Here is a 14,301-nt window from a genome sequence, read left to right as displayed (position 1 = left end):
TTAACAGTGAATTAGTAATCTTACTCTTGATTTTACTCCTATTCAATAGTTATATCTAACCTCATCAAATGATATGAAATCATGTGTTAATCACAACGATAATCATCAAGGCTTAGAGGTCAGGCAGATTACAAAAATAAATACTAATCAATGTATTTATTTAAAAAGTAATGTAAATTGAGTTTGTATACAATCATACAGTGCTCAAATAAATACATTCTATTTAAGTTATAAACACTAATAATATTTGTTAAACAAAATAAAACAAATTTAAGTGCAAATAAAAAATACTGCTTAAGCACTATAGTTGTAATTTTTGTGCTTAAAAACTTTTCGATATTAGCTCCAGACTTCTTCTGTTTGTTTGATATTATCAGGTACACACCCGTCCACCGGTTCTACAATCGGCAGAGCATGTCAAAGCAGGAACTAAGCATAAAATCCAAGGAATTGTTGTTGACCTTTAAGGCAGGATTGTCTTGAGGCACAAATCTTGGGAAAGGTACAAACCAAAACTGACAGGCCATCCATCTCAGAGGTGGAACTATTTGAAGCAGGCTCCATCCAGTGGTAAACCAAAAATATGCTTAATGCAGGGGTGCTCAAAGTAGGCCTTAGGATTTGCCCAAATTTACCTTTAAAACACAAAATAAAAGATTAAAATACAAAATTTTAGGCGAGGTCCAAAGCAATTAGTACTGACCACATGCTTCACACAAATGACTCAATATATGTACTAAGTATATATAGGTACTAAGTGAACAACCAGTTCTAAAAACACAACATTTATAAAATATGATACAAAAACACAGAATTTGCCCTTTTCCTACTATGTGGACATTATACAAAATGTCTAATAGATACAAATAAAAAACACACCCATTTTATCCATTTATTAGACCTAGCGGGTAATACATGTAAAACACGCTCCATACTTGGGACATGTTTGACGCATTTTAGTTGCTTGAGGGACAACGATAGAAAATGGATGGATGGCAAGATATTTCTGATGGATTAAAAAAAAACTTTTAGGATGTCAGGGAAGTAAACAAAGGTAGGAATAGTTTTCATATTGTTAATATTCAATGTTTTACTCATTATACTTGATATTGCAGTGGCGGGCAATTTAAAACTTGGTGTATACCGTCGTGTCACGTAACTTGCGTAGGTGACGGCGTCTTCCCCCTATATTGCCGGGCAATGTTAAATCGGCGGATTAGGCGCGCACATATTCCGGTGGCTGACATTCTTTTTTTTATTGATGTTGATGAGCAGCCAGGTTTCAGACGTCTGTGGTCCTTCACTAAACCTAAGTAATTTCTGTTACAATTTATATTACTTCCACAAGTGTGTTTAATGTGTTTGCCTGTCAACACAAGAACAGGTACATTCATCTGTTATGTCAGTCCCACCTTGTTTTGATATTTCACTTAATATTTTAAATTATTCGGTTCCCAGCAATGTAAAGAGTGAATTTGAATAACGACGTATTTAAATGTTTATGAATGATACAATTTCAGTTTATTAAAGAGGAAATTTGACATACTGTTTATTTGTTTAAAATGAATCCCCAGTTACACAGTTGCCACTAATCTTCCTGGGGTCAAGACAAATAACATCCAAATAAAATCGCAACATACATATATCAGAGCTGAGCAAATATTTTTGACTCGAGGGCCACAGACAAAAAAAGGTGTCTGAGGGGCCAATGCACATTTAGCTGTAGAAATCTGCTGCACAGTGTGTGTAATATGGGTCCCTTTTTTTCAGGAACACTAATACAAAAGGTCACAATGTCCGATGGAGTTCTACAAACGTTATGACAGACCACCTCAAAAAAAGGAATGGAATTTAACAATTTTTTTTACTGACTGGGACACCCAAAATGTAAATAAAAATAAATAAATGATTTACAATATTAACTATAAACAATAAAACACTGAATATCAACAACATATGATCATCGCTCCTCTTTTACTTCTCAGACCAGCTTCTCGATATACATCTTTTACAATCAAGCAAAACACAACAAAAATGTGAAACACAGAAAAATATGAATGCAAATGGTAATAGACACCTACAATATGATAATCATATTTATGCAGAACTTTGTTGTAAATATGTGTTTACGCATCTGTTCCTGACACGCGTTTTTAGGCTGGCTGCTCTGGAAACAAACCCCGCCCACTTTACAAAGTGTGTACTACAAAGCAGACTTTGTTCCTGTCTGAACCGCGTGAGAGATAGATTACTGTAATAACTCATACAACACCCAAAAAGCGCAGATTTCAACCAATAAAATACGTTCTACAGTTCAAGACTTGCGGTAATTTAAAAACACCACTGCACATCATAAATGTCCAACAAAATAATGTAGAATGTCCGGTGGCCCGTATTTTGCCCAGATCTGACATACACAGAAAAGACACTCAGTAACAAAGGATATGCCTATACAATGCTATACATAAACATTACTCTGATCCATCATATATAAAATAAATACAAGGGAATAAAATAACATTCCTTAATGTAGTAGCTTTTTGAGCTTGCCCTTCCACTATTTGATTCCTTTAATACATGAACCAGCCTATTTCACTGTGAAGCAGCTCTGTACAATAGTTTTTTGCATAGCACATGTTCATGCTCCTGGTACTACAATGTTTCTATTAATCTGTCTTTTCGTGGAGTGTCTGTTCCAAACATGATATTTTAGAGTGTTAAGATTTTTGGCCTTGTTGCAGTATGAATGGTATAAAACCCAAAACCAGTGAAGTAGGCACGTTGTGTAAATCATAAATAAACACAGAAAACAATGATTTGCAAATCCTTTTCAACTTATATTCAATTGAACAGACTGCAAAGACAAGATATTTAATGTTCGAACTGAGAAACAACATTTTTTTTGCAAATCATCAACTTAGAATATAATGGCAGCAACACATTGCAAAAAATTGGCACAGGGGCATTTTTACATGGCCTTTTTTTAACAACACTCAGTAAACGTTTGGGAACGGAGGAGACCAATTTTAGAAAATGTTCAGGTGTAATTCTTTTCCATTCTTGTGTGATGTACAGCTCAAGTTGTTCAACAGTCCGGGTCTCCGTTGTTGTATTTGACGCTTCATAATGCGCCATACATTTTCAATGGCACTCAGGTTTGGACTAGAGGCAGGCCAGTCTAGTACCCACACTCTTTTACTACGAAGCCACGCTGTTGTATCACATGCAGAAAGTGGCTTGGCATTGCCTTGCGGTAATAAACAGGGGCACCCATGAAAAATAAGTTGCTTGGATGGCAACATATGTTGCTCCAAAACCTGTATGTACCATCCATCCATCCATTTTCTACCGCTTATTCCCTTTTGGGGTTGTGGGGGGCTCTGGCGCTTATCTCAGCTACAATCGGGCGGAAGGAACCTGTATGTACCTCACAGCATTAATGGTGCCTTCACACCCATATCAACACAGATGCTGGCTTTTCAACTTTGCGCCTATAACAGTCCGGATGGTTCTTTTCTTCTTTGGTCCAGAGGACACGATGTTTGTCCACAGTTTCCAAAAACAATTTGAAATGTGTACTCGTCAGACCACAGAACACTTCTTCCCTTTGCATCAGTCCATCTTCGAGCTAAGCCGGCGGTGTTTCTGGGTATTGTTGATAAATGGCTTTCGCTTTGCATAGTAGAGTTTTAACTTGCACTTGCAGATGTAGCGACAAACTAACTACAGTTTGTTGCTACATCTGCAAGTGCAAGTAACAGTGGTTTTCTGAAGTGTTCCTGAGCTCATGTGCTTATATCTTTTACACACTGATGTCGCTTTTTGACGCAGTACCGCCTGAGGGATCGAAGGACACAGGCATTGCCGCTTACGTGCAGTGATTTCTCCAGATTCTCTGAACTTTTTGATGATATTACGGACTGTAGATGGTGAAATCCCTAAAATCCTTGCAATATCTTGTTGAGAAATGTTGTTTTTAAACTGTTTGACAATTTGCTCAAGCATTTGTTTACAAAGTGGGGACCCTGGCCCCATCCTTGTTTGTGATTGATTTAGCATGTCATGGAAGCTGCTTTTATATCCAATCCATGGCAACCACCTGTTTCCAATTAGCCTGTTCACCTTTGGGATGTTCCAAATAAGTGTTTGATGAGCATTCCCCAACTTTGTCAGTCTGTTTTGCCAGATGCGATGCATATAACAGCTTTTTTAAACTTGTTATATGCATCAAATTCCAAATTAGTAATATTTGCAAAAAATAAAGATTACCTGTTCAAATGTTCATGCATGTCTTTGCAGTTTATACAATTGGATATAGGTTGGAAAGGATTTGCATAAAACCTGCCAACTTTACTGGTTTTAGGTGTTGTACAAAAAAAAATAGCATGTTTTTGTTAGTAAGCACTTATAAATCGTGATAGATCGTAGTGCATACTGTCAATGTCATTTCGACATGATTTGGTCATGCGCTCCAAAGAAAGCTCCAACTACTCCAAAGTGGCATTGAAGTGCCCACTGTGGACTATTCAATGGGCACTTCAATGCCACTTTGGACTATTTGGAGCTTTCTTTGGAGCGCATGACCAAATCATGTCGAAACAATAATCGTTATGAGACACAATGACTGTAAAACTTGTCTGATTGAAAAATCAGTCATAAAATAGGCACATTTTCTAACAACAGCAACAGTCTTGCCCATTTTAGACACAATCATGTTTATATGACTAGACCAATTCAATTTATAATTTATGGTTAACCCTACCAGCTCAGGGTGCATGCATAGAAATACCTTTTAAAGTAAGTGACACAGGCTGTACATTTCTAATGTACTTTTCTGGCCCAGAATCATGTATTTTGTTTTACTGTTATTTAGAACACACCATTACTGTCAACAAAACTGGATACACAGTCCAATTCACTTTACAGTACATTGTAGTAAACTGTATTTGTATTTTGCGCTAACAACATTTTCCAACGTACTGTAAGAGCTTAATGCTTTGCAATATTGTTTAGTATCAGCATTTATCTTATAGAAAGATTTGCTCCATACTTGTTTATTTTTGTTTTTTAAGTGTGATAAATTTGCAAACATTAAAAAAAACATTTACATTACAATTATAAAGTGTTGTGAAGATTTATGAGAAAACTTTATGTAGTGTATTTTTGTACAATGCTGTTGGATGGCAAAATGTGGAACATGTTAGGTGGTGTGCATACTAACCGGATGCATTGTGATCTTACATAAGTGTACACCTCTCATATTTCACCACCCACTATATTCAATACAAAATAAATCAAATTTGGAGAGAGCAGTCGTTTAATAATTACAATTTACCAAATAATAAAAATAAATGTCATTATATTTTGTGAGCTGATGAGAGTAAAATTGTTAGTTTTTGGTCTAAGAGATCCTGCAAACCCTAGATTCAAGCCACAGTACACAGGAAAGACAGTAAAGCATGTTGGTGCATGATCTGGTGATGTTTTTTCATACTCTGGTCTTGGTCCTATTTTTTTACATGCACTGTATAGCCAAAAGTTTTTGGCCACCCATCCAAATGGTCACAATCAGGTGTCCTAATCACTTAGGCATGGACAGTTTCTACAAAAATTTGTGAAAGAATGGGCCCATTCTCAGGAGCTCAGTGATTTACAGCGCGGAACTGTCATAGGATGCCACCTGTGTAACAAATCCAGTTGTGGAATTTCCTCTCTCCTAAATATTACAAAGTCAACTGTCTGCTTTACTATAAGAAAATGGAAGAGTTTGGGAACAACAGCCACTCAATAATGCACTCAGTACTTGGTTGGGAATCCTTTTGCACGGATTACTGCCTCAATGCGGCGTGGCATGGAGGCAATCAGCCTGTGGCATTGCTGAGGTGTTATGGATGCCCAGGATGCTTCAGTGACGGCCTTTAGCTCATTTGCATTATTGGGTCTGGTGTCTTTCAGCTTCTTCTTCACAATACCCCACAAATTATCTACGGGGTTCAGGTAAGGGGAGTTGGCAGGCCAATCGAGGACAGTAATGCCATGGTCAGGACACCAGTTACTGGTGGTTTTGGCATTGAGTTCTACAAACGTTATGATAGACCACCTCAAAAAAAGGAATGGAATTTAACAATTTTTTTTACTGACTGGGACACCCAAAATGTAAATAAAAATAAAGAAATGATTTACAATATGATTTACAATACAGTACATTGTAGTAAACTGTATTTGTATTTTGCGCTAACAACGTTTTTCAACGTACTGTAAGAGCTTAATGCTTTGCGATATTGTTTAGTATCAGCATTTATCTTGTAGAAAGATTTGCTCCATACTTGATTATTTTTGTTTTTTAAGTCTGATAAATTTGCAAACATTAAAAAAAACATTTACATTACAATTATAAAGTGTTGTAAAGATTTATGAGAAAACTTTATGTAGCTGTTGGATGGCAAAATGTGGAACATGTTAGGTGGTGTGCATACTGATGATTTCATGCTGGAAAATGAAATCATCATCCCCATTAGGTTAAGGGAGGCCAATCATTTTGTCCAGTCCATTGTTGGAGTTCTGTGTAAAATAATATCAGATTTGGCTTTTTGGGGAATTTGTATTGTTCCAATGCAAAAAAAACAAACATGTGAATACCAAAGCATTTGTAATTTTACAAATTTTCTTGGAGAAGTGGTGCATTATTTGACAGAAATGCAAGGGTGCCAATATTCTTGGCCATGACTGTAGATAAAAATGGCAAACTCACGTAAAGCTCTTCAGGTAAACCTCTACCACACAGGACTGTCTCAGGAAATTAAAATATTGTGGTAAAGTCCTTTATTTTCTGAAATGCAACTAAAAACATGAAAATGTCATACATTCTGGATTCATTACACATCAACTGAAATATTGCAAGCCTTTTATTATTTTGATATTGCTGATTATGGCATACAGCTTAAGAAAACTCAAAAATCCTATCTCAAAAAATCAGAATATTTCCTCAGACCAAGTAAAAAAAAGATTTAGAACAGCAGAAGAAATTAAAACATTTGAAAATGTAAATTACTTGGTTGGGAATCCTTTTTCACGGAATACTGCCTCAATGCGGCGTGGCATGAAGGCAATCAGCCTGTGGCATTGCTGAGGTGTTATGGATGCCCAATATGCTTCAATAGCGGCCTTTAGCTCATTAGCATTATTAGGTATGGTGTCATTCAGCTTCTTCTTCACAATACCCCACAAATTCTCTATGGGGTTCAGGTCAGGGGAGTTGGCAGGCCAATTGAGGACAGTAATGCCATGGTCAGTAAACCAGTTACTGGTGGATTTGGCACCAGATCATGCTGGAAACACACTTTGGAAAAAATAACTGAAATCAATCCCTTCCTGTAACCATCAATGAGTTTCTTACACCTTGGTACTGGAATTTTGGACCACTCTTCTTTTGCAAACTGCTTCAGGTCTCTCAGATTTAAAGGTTGCCTTCTCCCAACTGCTGTTTTTAGATCTCTCCCCAGATGTTCTATAGGATTTAGATCTGGACTCATTGTTGGCCACTTCAGAACTCTCCAGTGCTCTGTCTTAAGCCATTTTTGTGAGCTTTTGGAAGTATGTTTTGGGTGGTCGTCCTGCTGGAAGACGCATGACCTCTGACGGAGAGCCAGGTTTCTGACACTGGTTTCTTTATCCCCCAAAATTCTTTGGTAGTCCTCGGGTTTAATGATGCCATGCACACAGTCAAGGCATCCAGTACCAGAAGCAGTAAAGCAACCCCAAATCATAATTTAACCTCCACCATGTTTAACTGTAGGTGTGGTGTTCTTGTCTTTGAAGGCCTCATTTTGTTTTCTGTAAACAGTGCTTTACCAAAAAGCTCCACTTCAGTCTCCAAGAAAGATTTTGGCTTCCTCAGGTATGTTTATGCATACTCCATTCTTACTTTTTTAATGTCTCTGTGTCAGCAGCGGGGTCCTCCTGGGACACCGCTGCAGAATCCGTCGCCATCTTTTCATTGAGATGGCGACGGATTCTGCGAGCTGACACTGTTGTATCCTCTGTCTGAATTTGTTTGGATGTAGATCAAGGTTCTTTATCAACAATTCTAACAATCCATCATTGGAATCGTTGATCATTTTTTTCTCTTCAGTCTACGTTCAGGAAGGTTAGCTACATTGCCATGGGCACAGTAGACACAGGAACATTTAGATCTCTGAAGATGGACTTGTAGCCTTGAGACTGTCCATGCTTTTCCACATTTTTGGTTCTCAAATCTTCTGAGAGTTATTTGCTCTTCTTTCTTTTCTCCATGCTCAGTGTGTAAACACAACACATAGGTGGAGTCTACTTTTCTCCATTCATGCCAAAGTTGTTGTCTATAAGTTCCTTATTTTTCTATATCTGTGTTTTGGAGCAGACTGGCTCGTACGAGCGCTAAAATCCTCTGCTCTAGCGCATAGTAGTGTTATTGTTCTAACTTATATCTGTCAGTATACTCGATATAGAAGCATGTTGCAGTCAAACGGGGCTTTGCCTGAAAGAGGCCTTTGTCATGTAAATCAGACTCAACACAAAATAGCGCATTCTGAAGAGAAAGTCAGAAAGCGTCTCGTCTGTAAAACAAAATCTATGCACAATTTTGACCAAAGCATAACCATTAATTGTTATGTCGACTACGAGGAAGTGTTTTGCATATATAAAAAATATAATATGAACTCTTCCATCTAGATTTTTGAGTTTAGAGTTGGAGAAACGGTGAAAGTAAGATGAGTGGAAAATAGATTTGGGGGGAAAAGGCAGACATGAGACAACTTGTCTCTTGTAGCTGGCTTTTATTGAATATTTCAAACGCAAAAACCACGTAGTAGCAAAGTAAAAGCAGCCCTGGTTTTGGTAACGTGGCTGTACATATTTTTCCTGTGACATGGTCTGTTTAGTCGGAATCTCCGTGCCGTCACTGTGTTGTGTTTTAAGTGATGACAGATCAAGTAGAACAAAAGACAGCTATAGGTTAGGGAATTGTGGGGTTTGTTTAGTAGAAGGTTGGGGGGCTTGGCTGTGTGCTTGTTGTGAGACTGTCTTTGTTCCTCTGTGCAAAAAGTGTACACAAAGTTTAGGTGTTCAGCGACCAGGAGAAAGTAGAGTAGCTTACTTTACACTTTAGTGTCACTGCATGTGCATGCCAGTGTGTTACAGCTCTGAGAGGGTCTGAAGTCTTTGCGTGTGTGTGTGTGTGTGTGTGTATGTGCGAGAACTGCAGAGGCCCAGATGGATTTGGACCCATGCTGTGTTCGACCAGTTCACCAGCCACTTTACTACTCTTTGGCCTCCAAGAAAAGAGTCTCCTGTGGAAACAACTTGGCCTCCAGTAGAGTTGATCCTGGATCCAACTGGGTGATCTGTGTGGAAGACAAAAGGGAAACGGTGATAGTATCATCACACCTTTTACAACAAAAAAAAAAAAAAAGCCACTTTTCCACTGCACAGCGCCTTGAAACTGCTCAACTCTGCTCCACTGGGTTTGGAACTAAATGGTAAAAAAAACTGTACATAACACATGGGTTAAAAAGAGACAGAGAGACAGTGAAGAAGACTGGGACTCTGTGTACGAGGCTGTTGGCCAAGGATACACATTTTAGTCAAAAGGGAAACTCAGACAGCAAAGAAACAGAGCTCTGTAGCAAAGTAGATGCTGTAAAGCACAATTTTTCAGCATTCAAACCAATCAAGCAATGGACCTTAATAGCTTTTGTTTTATGGCGCGTCCAAGAGTGTCAAATACTTCACATCGTATCTAAAACCGTACTGTCGAAAGTGAAATTGGTTTGGAACACACTTAGTTTGTAAGATTTATACAGAGTACCAACCCCGCCCCCCTACCCCCCCTCAAAAATCAAAGTAAGATCAACAACAAAAGTTTAAAAACTGTTTTGATGGAGTTGAAGTCAGACCTCTCAAGTCTGTTTTACAGTCCAAAAGTGCAGAAAAAGTGAAGGGAAAAATAAGTTAGCTCGTTGGTTACGAGCAAACTTGTTGCATTTTGTGGCGGTAGCGGGCCAGCGGCCTTGCCGCACAAAAAGTCAAAGACAAGAGGACTCACCACCTCTTTTTATTCCGTTATGGCAGAAATGTATGCTGATTCTGAAACCAATGAAAAACTTTTGAAGTGTTTAAACATGCATGGTCGTTATCAACTTACCGACTTCATTTGTATTTATCGTTTTTCTCATTAAATGATCAAATAGTCCTACAAACAGCATGCATATCAAAAAATTGATAGAGGGGTTTGGTTGCTTTTTAGTGCTCTTTACAGGCGGGATAGATGAAATCCCTATTTAACTGCATTGTTAACCACTTATTGCTAACGTTTGTGATTCAAAATACATACATAAAAATAAATACACGTGTATTTTTGTCCAACATAGAGATTAATTCAATTAATTCCTTGTTTTATTTTGTCACATACTTCCAGCTCACTCTAGACTCTTCCAAACATACTTGTTAATTTCCTGTTAATAGCTGCTTAGTAACGCGCTTCCATCGAGATTTCTTAAAGTTTACTATGCTTATTTATTGTATTGTTTTAAATTACTTTAGCAGCTAGCTTGGTGATTAGCTTGCCTGCTTCCTGGTTGCTCTTCATCGGTGTGTAACAGTGATAACAGTAATTGTAAGAAATGTAGTTTATTTGCCGCACTGGAGGATTATTGACTTGTTGCTTAGCCCCTCTCTGTGGCAGTTATTTTTTCCGCTCGGCGGACTGAGCATCGAAAATAAGAATTTGTTTGGGGGAAAAATGTAAGACCTGATTCCTATCTATCCTTGATGCCCAACTATGAGTGAGACAGGTATTTCTATTTAAAGAAAGACCTTTGTATATTTTGTATGCCTTAGAACGACTAATTAACCCAATGGGAAAAAGGTAACAGGAACGTAGCATAAACATGTTTTCTGTCCTCACAGGCTTTTGTCCGAGAGCAGAGTAATAATGCAGCGCCACCCACCACGGAGTTGATTGAGTTTGCTGACATGAAGAGGGTCTGACCAATGTTTTTTTTTAAACATTCATACTCTCCCTGACACCCTCGCGGGCCTCTTCACTTGTGTAAGCTAATCACTTGAGGGGTAGTGTTACATCGGGTAAATCGAACACCTGGGTTGAATGGGCTGTGTGTTAGTGACGTGACGTGACAATGAGAAGTGTTGAGGGCTTATCTGATGACTGCTTTGTCAGGCCCTCTGATTAAGGCTTCTATTCTAACCACACAGTGGGATAATTGAGCGATTCCCTCTACCTGCTCTAAGTGGTCGAAGGGTAATAAACCCAGCATGTTGTGAGGTCAACCCCTGTACATGTAAAGAGACCGGTTGGAGATGGACCATTGTAGGGAATAAACATTAATTCTGATCATGAATGAAACATGAATCCTGACATAACTGAGTCACACTTTCACTGAAGTACTGTGGTGAGTACAATTGAAAACAGTATGCATATTTGGAGAAGTGGCACTTTGTGTGAGGCACAACTTAGGGCATGACATGAAGCTGTCATTTACAGCTTTGATTAAATGGGCTTATAGTTAAATTTTTTACACCAAACAATACCTCAACAAAAACATATGCAGGGAGCTTGTTCACTTACACAAAGGCAGTCCCAGAGAAGCAACTAACAATTTTTAAACACCTTTTCTTACCTATTGGAAAATTAGCCAGACTCAAATTAAGTTAACGTTAAAGTTAAAGTACCAATGATTGTCACACACACACTAGGTGTGGTGAAATGTGTCCTCTGCATATGACCCATCCCCTTGATCACACCCTGGGAAGTGAAGGGAGCAGTGGGCAGCAATGGTGCCGCGCCCGGGAATCATTTATGGTGATTGATGTCAATTGTGAAAAAGACCAAAGTGATGAACATTGGTGGAACAAGTAAGCACACGATAACAATAAATGAAGAGGCACTGGAGGTGATGGACCATTTCAAGTACCTCGGCTCCATAAAAATAATCAGATGGAAAGTGCACAAAAGATATCATTGCAAGAAGAAGGGGACGGCGTGGCGCAGTGGTAGAGTGGCCGTGCGCAACCCGAGGGTCACTGGTTCAAATCCCACCTAGTACCAACCTCGTCACGTCCGTTGTGTCCTGAGCAAGACACTTCACCCTTGCTCCTAAATGTGGAAGTAGTGTCAAAGCGCTTTGAGTACCTTGAAGGTAGAAAAGCGCTATACAAGTACAACCCATTTATCATTTATCATTTAAGAATTGGAATGGCAAAGCAGAAACTGGTACAGCTGAGTAACATCTGGAAAAACCGATCCATCACTACAGCATTGAAATTAAAAATCCTCAAGACAGTGATATGGCCAGTAATGCCTTATGAATGTGAAGCATAGACGATAAGAAACAACAAAGAGAAAAGAATAAACGCAGCAGAGATGTGATGTTATAGGGGAATTTTGAGGATCAGCTGGACGGACAAGAGAAGTAACAGTAGTATATTGCAACGGTAAACCTGTACTACTAACTACTACAAACCCTATACTACCAAACGGGCTAAAGTCAAGAAAACTGAAATATTTTGGACATGCGATTAGGCAAAAAAAACTGTAACATCATGAATAACATTGCACATGGTAAAATTGAAGTTGGAAGAAAACGAGGGAGACCAACAATGTCATACATTAATAACATCTCCAAGTGGACACCGTTTTCCTTTAAAAATATCTGGACAAGTTCCTGGCAGCTATCATCACTCCTGATGATGCTGAAATAAGAACAAACTCCTTAAATACTAACAATGAAAAATAAAGAACATGAGGTAAGTTGTATTTCATATGGTGAGATGATTAAGATTATCATTAAGTTCAGAATGTTTATCATGGTTCTTTGTCTTTGTACTTTGTAAACACTTGAAGTTTGAACAGTTTCTTAAAATGGATCATATTAGTACACTGTTTGAGTTCTTTACTTAATCCATTACATAATCTAATTCCTCATAGATTTATACAAAAGGTTTTAAGTGGTGTAAGGGCAAACAGTGTTTAAAATTCTTCTCTAAAGTTACATTTCTCCTGTTTTGTTTTGCAATTGTTGTACATTCTTGGGTAGTAGGTTATAGTTTGCTTTGTGCATTATTTTAGCAGTTTGCAATTTCACTGTATCATGGAATTTCAATATTTTTGATTAAATAAATTATAAATATTCAAAAAATATTATTCTAACTGATCTTTTTTGTAATACAGTTAGTGACTGAAGCGTACTTTTGTAGTTATTTCCGCATATTTCTGCACAATGCGGCTATAGGTTAGGGAGTTGTTGGGTTTTTTTTAGTAGAAGTAAAGCATATCAAGTGATTTTTGATCCAGTACATACCTTATGTTGTATATTTATTATATGATATTTCCAGTTAATTTTTTTCAATTATTACACCTAGACATTTGATTTCATTTACTCTTTCAATTTCTATTCCGTCTATTTGTATTTGTGTTTGACTTTCTCTTCTACTGTTAACGAACAACATTATTTTAGTTATACTGAGGTTTAAGGATAGCCTGTTTTTGCCAAACCATCTCTTTATTGTATCTATTTCTTCTGTTATTATTTGTATTAGCTTCTTTGTGTTCTCTGCTGAACAAAAAAACAATGTTGTATGGTCCGCAAATAATACAAACTTGAATTATTTTGTAATTTTGTCCATGTCAAGATTGAACAATTATGGTCAATTATTGATCCCTGGGGTACGCCACAGGATATACGTATTTAGGGTTGTACTGCTTTGTATTCTAATCTTATTCTTTCCATGTCTGCTTTGTGATCTAATCTTCTTTTTTTGTCATCGCCAATTTTTTTTTTTTTTTTTTTAAGCAACAAGTCTTGCTTACAGTCGTGTTGTGTCCAACATTCAATCTAGCTTCCCCTCGTGTCCTGTATCCAGAGAATCATTTGATTCAGACACCGAAGGTTTCAGGATTTTAGTCTTTTCTTCTAGATTTTGACATCGCAGCAGCTAGCTGATGTCAGTGCCTCTCGTAAAAGCTTGCTTCTTTAGCGACTTGCAGCACTTTTAACTTGTTTATTTCAACAATTATATACCTTGCACCGTTAAGCGATCAACTTGAGGTGTCAGCCTGACAACTTATATCTCTCTGTCGTCAAAAGCACTTTAAAACAGCTTCATACTTTCGCCGTAGCTTCTAGTTGCTCGGCAACCGCTTTGAATTGCGGTGGGGGTCGTTTGCTTGAGGCTAACGGCTCTTCTAACTCGCCTTATTTCAGCAGATCAATGCTTCTCACCGGACCAAAATCAGTTTGAAGATGC

General features: G+C 37.9%; 1 protein-coding gene across 2 annotated transcripts in view; it reads right to left on the bottom strand.

Annotated features, from left to right (window-relative positions):
• Window positions 1-6,807: 6,807 nt before the first annotated feature.
• Window positions 6,808-14,301, bottom strand: part of faf1 (Fas (TNFRSF6) associated factor 1) — a 269,960-nt gene continuing 262,466 nt past the window's right edge. For both annotated transcript variants that reach the window (XM_061888509.1, XM_061888510.1), the window contains one exon: window positions 6,808-9,380. In XM_061888509.1, the coding sequence (XP_061744493.1) occupies window positions 9,297-9,380 (84 nt within the window). In that variant the 3' untranslated portion in view covers window positions 6,808-9,296. The remainder of the gene's footprint in view (window positions 9,381-14,301) is intronic.

This window comes from Nerophis ophidion, linkage group LG26, assembly GCF_033978795.1.
Source record: "Nerophis ophidion isolate RoL-2023_Sa linkage group LG26, RoL_Noph_v1.0, whole genome shotgun sequence".
NCBI classification, from domain to species: Eukaryota; Metazoa; Chordata; class Actinopteri; order Syngnathiformes; family Syngnathidae; genus Nerophis; species Nerophis ophidion.
The sequence above is the reverse complement of the archived record's forward strand: the minus strand, read 5'-3'. Positions and strand labels throughout refer to the sequence as shown.